The sequence below is a fragment of the Phocoena phocoena genome, chromosome 5 (assembly GCF_963924675.1).
Source record: "Phocoena phocoena chromosome 5, mPhoPho1.1, whole genome shotgun sequence".
NCBI classification, from domain to species: Eukaryota; Metazoa; Chordata; class Mammalia; order Artiodactyla; family Phocoenidae; genus Phocoena; species Phocoena phocoena.
This window is the reverse complement of record NC_089223.1, coordinates 130,233,073-130,244,151: the sequence shown is the minus strand read 5'-3', so window position 1 is coordinate 130,244,151 and position 11,079 is coordinate 130,233,073. Positions and strand designations below refer to the sequence as shown.

General features: G+C 38.0%; 2 protein-coding genes across 2 annotated transcripts; both read left to right on the top strand.

Moving 5' to 3' along the window:
• The first annotated feature begins 3,819 nt into the window (after positions 1-3,819).
• LOC136123260 (proline-rich protein HaeIII subfamily 1-like) lies at positions 3,820-4,607 on the top strand. The gene is made up of 2 exons (XM_065877284.1): positions 3,820-3,853; positions 3,946-4,607. Exons 1-2 carry the CDS (start codon positions 3,820-3,822, stop codon positions 4,605-4,607), a joined length of 696 nt encoding a protein of 231 aa, XP_065733356.1.
• Positions 4,608-4,855: 248 nt separating this feature from the next.
• Positions 4,856-6,037, top strand: PABPC4L (poly(A) binding protein cytoplasmic 4 like). Its single transcript, XM_065877283.1, is given in 2 exon segments — positions 4,856-5,206; positions 5,294-6,037. Coding segments are annotated over 2 exon segments (1,095 nt in total).
• Positions 6,038-11,079: the final 5,042 nt, after the last annotated feature.

Genomic DNA, 11,079 nt, shown 5'->3' with positions numbered 1-11,079 from the left:
GGGCTTGGCCTTCTTTAGTACAATCTTCTCTGCAAAAGCTTCTTTGGTCCTCACAGGTAGAACTATTCATGTATCTTCTTTGCTAAGTGTCTGTCTTATTTATTCTTAGATTATTGATTTTACATTGTTTTAACATTGTTGTTTCAGTTTTTTTCTTATAAGGGCCTTGAGACTTTTGAGGAAAGATGCTGTGTCTTATTCAGTTTTATTTCTATGATGCCTATATTTTTACTGGTGAATGATATTTTGGATTGATTTGAACTTTTGATCAAGATCTACTAGTAATCAAACATTACTTTTTGCGACATTTCTATATGCTCTGAATGGAGAAGTGTAACTCTGATATGTAAATCATCTACCTCATTCTAATGAAATTAACACTATATATTGGTTAAAAAAAAAATCAGGAGACAATTACAACTGAAAAGAGACCATAATTGTCAAATAAAATTGAAACAACCTAAAAGATGCAATATTACACTTTAGAGTAAATAATTGAACATAGCACTTTCAAAATATAATAAAAGCAAGTTTCATTCATGTTATTACTCTCTATTAAGATAATAAAGCCCATTTTGAACAAAAATAAGGAAAATTTTATTAATAGTTGACTACATCAGAGCAATGATTCAAGTAGACATCGGAAACTGCTTTGGCCTAATTAGTACAAGAGATTTCTATTTTAAAATGCATCGTCATACTCAAAATAGCTATTTACTCATTTCTTCATAATATATACTAAGGTAAGCCCTGACCTCCATTAACATCAAAATCAGTGAATAGAAACACTGACAAACATTTTTCCTGCCATTTAAGCAAAACGGCATCTTATTTCCTCTTAATTCTGTGAGACACCCACACAACAAACTGGTACTTTGAATGCTGATTGAGCTAAATAACATAAGATGGGCAAACTTACAACTTATTTCAAAATGAGGCAAAGTATTGGCACTTAATTGAAATGTTTTCAGAATATTTGTGGAATTAAGAAGACACTCAAGTCAGCAATAGGCAAAGCTGCAACAATTGGCTAAGGAAAGCAGAAGACAGTTAATGTAGGCGGTATCAGTTTTAAGTCGAAGTCCATCAAAGCCAATGAACTCATGCCAAAATTAAGTACAAATACACAGTGCATACATTAAATAAATTGTTTCTGAAAAGGAAAAGTAATCGGTGTCAGCTGGACTATTGAGAGAAAAAAATACTGGTGAAAACAGGGCTCAAGGATGATAGAATTTGGATAACAATAGGGAAAGGATACTTTTAAAAGAATTAACTGCATGTACATATAAAACAAATGATGAATTAGCTTGACAGAAGATATATGTAGCTAGGATAGAATTGATATTGCAAAGTTATGGTAGTCATCTGTAATTTTTTTACTGAAATCTTATGAAAGAATTGTTAGTGAGATTATTCTAGCAGCAAAATGCACAATGGACTGCCATAAAAACAGACTGGCATATAGACAAAAGAAGATAAATGAGTAAAGCTCATGCAATAATACACAAGGAAATGAGGCAAAAGCAGTGGTAATGGGAACAGAAAGAAAGGGCAAATGTAAAAGACATCCCAAATTAAGAAATTATTGAATCAACATAACTGACAAAACTATGAGATTTAGAGAATTAAAGAGAGGAAAGAATCAGATGCCTAAAAATGCTTACTTTATTAAAACATAAAAATGAAAGCAGTATAATGAGTAGTACAAATAGGAAGAAGTACAACTCTTGGTCATTTAACAAATAGAGATTTGTACCTGTTGCCTGCAAACTGATTAGAGACAAGAATATAGGACTAAATTCTGAATCTGGAAACTCTTCTTCACTTCTCACAAAATGTTTAGTGATGATCACACTAAAGTAAAATGGAAAGTCCATGAGTTTTTGAAATATTTTGGTATCTCGCTATAGCTGTATTATTGTTGTACAAAGAACTAATGTGATCTTCAGCATTCTTCCTAGAAATAAAAGGTCTCAACAAAATTCTTAGTAAATGCACACTTAGGAACTTTCTTTTATAAGAATCCGGTGGGGCGGGGCTTCCCTGGTGGCGCAGTGGTTGAGAGTCTGCCTGCCAATTCAAGGGACACGGGTTCGTGCCCTGGTCTGGGAGGATCCCGCGTGCCGCGAGCAGCTGGGCCCGTGAGCCATGGCCGCTGAGCCTGCGCGTCCAGAGCCTGTGCTCCGCAACGGGAGAGGCCACAACAGTGAGAGGCCCGCGTACCACAAAAAAAAAAAAAAAAAAAAATCTGGTAATACTGAATATGATGATCACTTTTATTTACATTAAACAATGCCATATAGTGTCTGAATAAAGTATGTGCCGAAATCCACTGACGGTATTCACCAACTACGTCAGCGGCCTTTTTTTCTTTTTTAATTGCAGCCTAGAGAATGTGGTTGAAGAAAAGATTATTTATTTGAACAATTGATCCTACAGGAGCAACACATAGCAGAATAAATTTCACGAACAAAAATCATTAATCAGGATGAAGTTAAGAGTAATCATAAAACCATTATTCAACATCTGATAGGTTAAAAGCAATTTGGATTATTATAGTGAAAATCACCCTCTAGCTTAGTTGTGTGTATGTGTGTGTTTTTAATGTATCACTGAGAATGAATTTTGTTAGATATCATCTTCTGAAAGAGAAATATATTTTTTATAGTCCTTACATTAGAAAAGATGCCACTCTGGGGACTCACTCGTTCAGCCAAAAAGTCTTGTTACTCAGAGTGTAGTTCAGAGACCAACAGAATCTGCATCACTCAGGAGCTTTTTGGGAAGTGTAGAGTTTCCAGTTCATTCTGGTTCCAAATGACTGAATCAGAATCTGCTTTCAAGCAAGATCCCTTCTGGATTTCTATGTCCATTAAAGGTTGAAAAACACTAAATTAGCCTTATATAAACTGATCCGTGCAATTCAGTTTTGCAGGTTACATTCTGTAAGATGCATGATGATTCAAATTTAAGGTTTTATAGGAATGATGTTACGGAATTTATTTAATGCTAGAGGAAATGAAACCAATGTTAATCAAAACCTACTCTGTGCCAGATATTAGGTTAGACATTTCCAAATTTACTAATTCATTTAATCTTTACAATACTCTTTGAGGTAAGGGACACTATTTCCATTTCTCTGGGCATGAAAACCAACCTCAGGTTAACTATCTCATCTCCTCCACGCAGTGGATTCTTTCAGTAAATACTGAGCATCTCGTTTCTGCAAGTCCCTGAGTTAAGTCAGCGGGGAAATAAAATGGGCATGGTCCCTACTGTCATGGAATGTAATACAATATATTTTAATTAGACAAATGCTACGAAAATACGAGGCCTCTAAGAGCGAAACCTAAACTTTTTCAGAAGTTGTATAGGGAAAACCTGTATTTGGAAAGAGCATCAAAAGTGATTGCTGAGGGACTTCCCTGGTGGTCCAGTGGTAAAGAATCTGCCTTACAATGCAGGGGATGCAGGTTTCATCCCTGGTCAGGGAACTAAGATCCCACATGCTGTGGGGCTACTGAGCCCGCACACCTCGACTAGAGCCAGCGTGCCGCAAACTACCAGAGCCCACACGCTCTGGAACCCGCGTGCCACAGATAGAGGGAAGCTCGTGCACCACAACTAATATCCCGTGTGCTACAACTAAGACCCGACGGAGTCAAAAATAAATAAATAGATAAATAATAAATAAATCTTTAAAAAAAAAAAAAAGTGATTGCTGAGGAACACAGTTTTGTCAAGTTGGCCCTGAACAAAAGGCGAGCGTGTCATGGAGTTTAGGAAGGGGATCCAAGGGGCAGTTGAGGCTGGAACATGGCAGGAATCCTGCAGAACTTTGAAGAACAAGGTGCGGAGGTTGGAGCCTACCCAAGAGTCGAAGAAAGCCACTGGAGGGCTTGAAGCTAGAAAGTGACAAGCCCTGATCCACACTTGGCAAAGCTCCTGCAGACTTACGCCAGGGCCTGCGGGCGGGTGGGTTTATTAGGGCCACTCCCCTAGGCTGCCTTTCTCCACCCCGGTCACCGCCTCCTGCTCCTCAGCTGAGCTGTCCGAAGTGGGTGGGAAGTGAGCGAGAGGGGCGGGGGAAAGAAAAACATTCTCCAAAAACATTAAAAAGAAAACATCCCCCTGGGCAGCGAGTGCGCGGGAAGTTGAGCGCGCGAGTTCCGGGCTCCCCGCCCGCCCCCCACGCCGGCCGCAGCCCGGGTGAGCCCCCAGCCCCTGACCGGCCGCCGCCCACCGGGCCGCGCCCGTCCGTCCGTCGGTCCGTCCTCTTCCCCACCCCCATCCCCCCCACCCCCGACCTGCCCAGGGCGCAGCGCGGGGTCTGCAGGGAGGAGAGCGGCCGGGGTTGGTCAGGGCACGCGCAGCCCGCGGAGCCCCCGGCCGCGCCCGGCCGGCGGCGCCTGCACGACCAGGTCCCGGGCGGTTCGGGGCTCCGGGGCCCCGCGCCCGCCGCCCGCGCGCCGCGTCCCGGGCCGCCGCCTCAGACGCCACTTGTGGAATTCTTTCCCCCGGCGGCTGTAACTTTAAACCGGCCTGAGCGAGGCCTATTTTTATTCAGAAACCAGCGACCGGAGAATGGCTGTGGAGAACGCTGAGATGGAGGGCCAGCCCGCCACTTGAAGATTCTTCACCAAGTGGCTGGGAAGGACGGCTTGACCTAGGAATCTTTCTTTGAGATTTCAAGGTTCTGTCGCCCCCTCCCAGGGTTGGACGGACTGGTTGGGGCTTTTGACTGAGGTTGCTGCCCGAGCCTGGGGAGCTGTACGTGAATGAACCGCCTCGCCTGGCCTCAGAGCACTGACTCTGAGGCCACCACGCTTGAGCCCGGGCTACCCTCCTGCAGATGTCACTCCCGGAGCTCCTTAGGGACCGGCTTGCGGCGGTGAGGAGCCAGGAGATGCATGTAGCAGCCAAGTACCGCCAGGCCTCCCTGTACGTGGGTGACCTCCACGCGGACGTCACCGAGGACCTGCTGTTCAAGAAGTTCAGCGCTGTGGGGCCCGTGCTGTCCATCCGCATCTGCAGGGACCTGGTCACCCGCCGCTCTCTGGGCTATGCCTACGTGAACTTTCTGCAGCTGGCGGATGCCCAGAAGGCCCTGGACACTATGAACTTTGACCCGATAAAGGGCAAATCCATCCGTCTCATGTGGTCTCAGCGTGACGCCTACTTGAGGAAATCTGGAATTGGGAACGTGTTCATCAAGAATCTGGACAAATCCATTGATAACAAAACCCTTTATGAACACTTTTCGTCTTTTGGGAAGATCCTGTCCTCCAAGGTGATGAGTGATGATCACGGCTCCAGGGGCTATGCGTTCGTGCACTTTCAGAACCAGATTGCCGCCGACAGGGCCATCCAGGAGATGAATGGGGCACTGCTTAAGGACTGCAGGCTGTTTGTTGGCAGATTCAAGAGCCGCAAAGATCGGGAAGCCGAGCTCCAAAACAAAGCCAGTGAGTTCACCAATGTTTACATTAAAAACTTCGGAGATGACATGGATGATGAGAGACTGAGGGAAGTTTTCAGCAAATATGGAAAAACCCTGAGTGTTAAGGTGATGACAGATTCCAGTGGGAAATCCAAAGGCTTTGGCTTTGTGAGTTTTGATAGCCACGGGGCTGCCAAAAAGGCTGTTGAAGAAATGAATGGAAAGGACATAAATGGACAACTGCTTTTTGTAGGCCGGGCACAAAAGAAAGCAGAACGACAGGCTGAGTTAAAGCAAATGTTTGAGCAGCTGAAACAGGAAAGATTTCGGCGGTGCCGGGGAGCAAAGCTCTATATTAAGAACCTGGATGAGACCATTGATGATGAAAAGCTACGGAGGGAATTTTCTTCATTTGGATCAATTAGCAGAGTTAAGGTAATGCAGGAAGAAGGGCGAAGCAAAGGGTTTGGCTTGATCTGCTTCTCCTCTCCTGAGGAGGCCACTAAAGCAATGACTGAGATGAATGGCCACATCTTGGGCTCCAAGCCGCTCAACATCGCCCTGGCCCAGAGGCCCTAGGAGAGGAAAACTTAATGCACCAGCCAGTGTTTGTAGCAGCTTGGGGGATGTCAGTGATCTCTGCCTGAATCGTCCTCAGTAAATTTCAAATCCCAGCTGATGGCTGCTTAGTTTAGTAAACATTATGATCGATACAAAGCTATTTATTTTTCTTTGGAGGAAAAATAAGTGAATCTTAGAACCTTGGTTCTTTTATAGAGGCACACCATCTAATTATAATATGGTATCTTTTTCTGATTTTGTTGTAGTGCTCATAGCAATAAGTATAATTAGATACATATTTACTGCATTTTGAATGAACTGAAGTGTGGTAATTCTTTGCATTTATTGCATACTTTTTCTTATTTTAATAATATTGCTAGCTTTAATTTCTTCCGTGAAAATATGCCCAAAGTAGTTCTTATACCCGAGGATTGCAAAGTAATTTATTTTTACAAACAAATTTTCTAATTTCTCGTCAATTTTTTTTTAAAGAAACCAAAGTTTAAGAATTGCTACTACAAACTCAATATCTAATTTCATTTTGAATTAATGTTTAAAATACTAGGAAATAGTTGAATTTCCTTTCAATTTATATCCTGAAATGGTGTTTTTCTGATGGCTGAAATTAATGATGGAGTTTTTTAATGTTGCCTACAAATGTGCTTTATAGGAAATTTTACCATTCTTTCCATTGGTTGACATAATCCAGGTGCTTGCTGGTTATCAAAATTGTGACTTGAATAGTAAAACCTTAACTTCCACATTCCTTAGGTTATAAGCCTGTATCATTTCAGGTCAAAAAGTTGGCCTAGTCTTAATTCTCTTCATACATATACGGCATAAAATTATGCCTTAAGTTTTGAACCAGGTACCAACATTATAAAAGTCATATATAGAAAACATAGACATTCTGTTTAACAACTGTGTTTTCTAATCTCTGTTATATGTTGTAACATGTAGTGATATTGTCTCAGGGCTCAGAACAGTGAGTTTATGTTTATGAACTCCACGTCTCCTTTTATTAGACCGTAAGAGCTATGTAACCCATGAAGGCTCACTTGTAGCCTTGATTGATCAGAAGTTCACTAATTGATTTTCTGATAAACTGAAGTTACATCACTTAGCCTGCTTTCCAGCATGATTTTTATTTCAGTCCCATTCCCAGATCTCTTCTTCTCTCCTGCTTTTCCTCTATATTACTCAGCTCCTCTATACTTTTTAAAAAGGTTTTTATTATACTGACTTTTACTGTGTGCTGTTTGAAATCCACTTTGGAAATAGATGCAAGAGTTATTTATTTACATTTAAGTAATTACTTTTAAAATTCTGATTCTCTCATACCAAAGGTGTCTAGAAAATAGTTTTGTTGTTGTTGTTTTATTTTTTTTTTACTCTGCTTCGTTGTTTCCTGTAACCATATATTCAAGTCTTCTGTTTCATATATTACCAGTACAAAAGAAATATTAAAATATTTCCGTGGCAATACTTTAGCTATGAAAGAATGAGAAAATCTGTTTCTGTTTATTTTTGTATGAACTATATGTATATTCATTGCACATTTTCTAAATTTAAAATCTCTTTAAACAATGAAAAATTATGGACAATGAAAAAATTACGGCAACACATAATCCTATTATGCAGACAGATCTTCTGTTACAGTTTCTTGCATCTCCTCCCAAATTTTTCTCTATACTTATACACATGATTTAACAAAAATGGAATCATGCTCTAAACCTTGTTTGAAACTGCTTTCTTAATTTGACAGTACGCCATAGTCAACGTCCATGACCACAAATAATTATTTGCACTATAATTTTAATGACTTTTATCTTTCCTTTAATGTTTGTACCATAATATAACAATTTCCTCTTGATAAAAATATAGGTTGCTAGATTGGTTCCTCCCTTTTTTTTTTTTCCTCTATCATAAACAACTTGGAGATACACCCTTTACAAACTCTTATATGCTGATGTATATAATTATTTTCTTCAGAAAATGTATGATTCATTGGAATTAATGTTTAATATTTAAATTGCCCAAATGCTGTTCAGAGATTTGTGCCACTTAACATTTCTGAGTATGGAGGATGGCTCATTTCCATATACTCTAAGAACAAAGGATTTTGTTTAAGTTGTTATCTGATTCAACATGACATGTAAAAACAATATTTCATGGTTATTTATTTTACTTTTTTATTACCTCAAAAGTTAAACAGCATTTCTTGTATTTACTGGACATTTGTATTTTCATATTTTTGAAAACGATCTTAGTCTATTTTCATGACTTTAGTCTGTTTTCCTGTTAGGGTAGTTTTTATTTATATGGATTTGTTAGCTTTGGTTGTTTTTTTTTCCTGATATTCCCATCTTGTTTATAGTTTTGAGGGTCATTCCAAAGTTAAATTCAAAATTTGCAATCTTATACTTTGGTGGCTTTAATGGTATGTTTCAAAACACTTTGAACACCTCAAATATACAACCCCCTCATACACACACACAATTCATCTGTATTGTCTTCTATTATTTTCAGAGTTTCATATTCTCAATACTCTCTAAACAAAACTTTTGTGTATACAGTATCTTATACACAGCCTATACTAAATATTTTTAAAGTGTCTTGCTTTTCAATTCTATTAACATGCCTTGGTAAATACTGATTTACTGTAAGAGTCTATTTGAAATCCATATGTCAACTATAACTCATTGGCTCTCTGAATTACTATGTTGAGAAGTATTTACCTCCAAATCAGAGAGCTTTTAAGAAAGGGTGCCAGGAAACAGGACTGGGAAGTATAGTAGGTGTGTCAAGCCTTGACATCTCTTTCTGGATAATCCACTCTATCAAAATGTTCAAATATTTGAACAATATTTCACAATGCTTGTAAATGGATTATCAAGATAATATCAGGGAACTGAGTTCATCATTCTCTTCACACATGCACGGGGATTTAATAGGACATAATACCAGATGTTTAGATAAATTGTAGCTATAGCTTCATAATGACACAATAATATGCCATTTTAGTAAAAATTACTTATTTTTAATATTTACCTTAAGAAATGACTGTCAGTTTACAAAAAGATATGATCCTGTAGATTTTCTTGATTATATAAATTTGACTTATTCTAAATTTTGTATGTGTGTGATTCTATCAAGTCATCCTAGTTGGCAGTAGAGGTTCAGGCATTCACGAAACTTTACTCTTTTTATGTTCAAGTGCCTTGATAAATAAAAAGAATCTTCACTTTCTGATAAGCATTCCAGTAAAAGCTAATTTACATAGAGATGCCTTGAGTCACTGCTTCTGCTCTGCCTTCTCTCTCCCCACACACATTGCCTGCTTGCATGTGCAGCCAATTGAATAGAAACGTGCCTTTTAAATTTTTATTTTTAAATTTTTAAATGGAAATTTATACTTGGTAAAAATAAGCTTTTTAAAGTGGTTTTAGTATTGGTATTTTCATGTTCTTAATATTTGTATAAATCCACTGAGAAACGATCAAATAAAGTCGAAATCTTTCAATGGTGTCCAGAATTTTCATGTCCAAAAATGATTTTTATTTATTTACTTTTTAAGTTTTTCTAATTTTCTAGCAGTCGGTTTCTCGTAGGAGTAAATTGAAAACAACTTGCGTTTTTAAATGAAGATCCTCATATTTCATGTTTTAGAAGACCAAGTCCCATGTGAACTAGTATTTCTTTTTTAAGTTACTCATAATTATGGGACCATGATTGAAAAGAACCTCTAATACAGACCAAGTTTTCATGAGAAATAATTCACTAAAGATACTTTTGAATTTAATTTTTAAAGTAAAATTTAGCCACTATTTTGAGGTTTTAGAATTAGCTTACTTGTATTATATTTGGAAAATGTGCCTCATAATGTAATTATTTTAAGTAAATAATAAAACAGTAGATAGAAAAGAGAAGTTTTAAATATACATTTTAGAAAGTAGAACAAATTAAATATCCTCAGAATATCTTTGGCTTCAAGGAATAGAAAATCCACCTTACCTAGAAAAGGAAGCTGTATTTAACAAAATATTCAGAATTAAGGTATCTTCAGGCAAGGTATATCAGAACTTCTACATCAGTTCTGCTGGAGTCTCTTGGCTCTTCACCCTCTGTGTCTTAGCCTCATCATCAGGTTTTCAAGATGGTTACAGGAATTCCTGTCATCGCACTGAGACACAGCAGCATTCAGAAGGTAATACCTTTTAACAACTTTCCCCCCTCAGTTCTCATTGTCCATTACTGATATGTATATTCAACAAGATCTGCCACTAGAATTGAGAAAGGAGTCAACTTTTTGTGCAGAATGAGCTTATGGTTGGAAGGAACTTGAGTAGGAATGGGTGTAGGAGTATGCATCCACTAAACCCTGGATATTTTTCATCATTTATATCTAATTTTTAATTTCAGTACTTAATGGATACTTTCTTTCTTCTTTTAATATTAGCTTACAAATAGCTCTTAAAATTCCTGCCTACAAATCATTTTCAACACTTGAGTCAAACTGGTGATTTTCCTCTCCCTCAAGTTGTACAATCATAGGGAATAAATTGTGCAATATATTCTGTATAAAATTGAATCCATTTTTGTTTAGTAATGGGACTTGTGATTTTACATGTCATGCTTTATTAGGTGTAAATTAGGCATCTCCTGAAAATTCTGCTGAAATGGGCAGATTCAATTTAGTCACCCCAATGGGCTTCCACCAAAAATAATTATCAACAGATTACAAATGATCAAGTATGTTTCAAAATAAATCTACATTTAATAAGATATTAGTTCCTTGAGTTCTATTTTAAAGTAATCTAAACCAAGTATGTTTTCACGCATGTTAGATAATATTTTAGAATCGTAGCACTAGAGGGAAGGAATTTACTATGTATATCACCAACTAGTGTGATATTCTGTATAAAGAATTTTTTAAAAATAATTTCTACTGACATTGTAACAGATAAATTATAAGAAAACATCTAAAAAGTTAGGTGCCTACAAAATGGCCCCATTGTATAAAACTAATGTAACCACAAACATAAATTAATGGGTACTCATTTTCTTTACTAAAG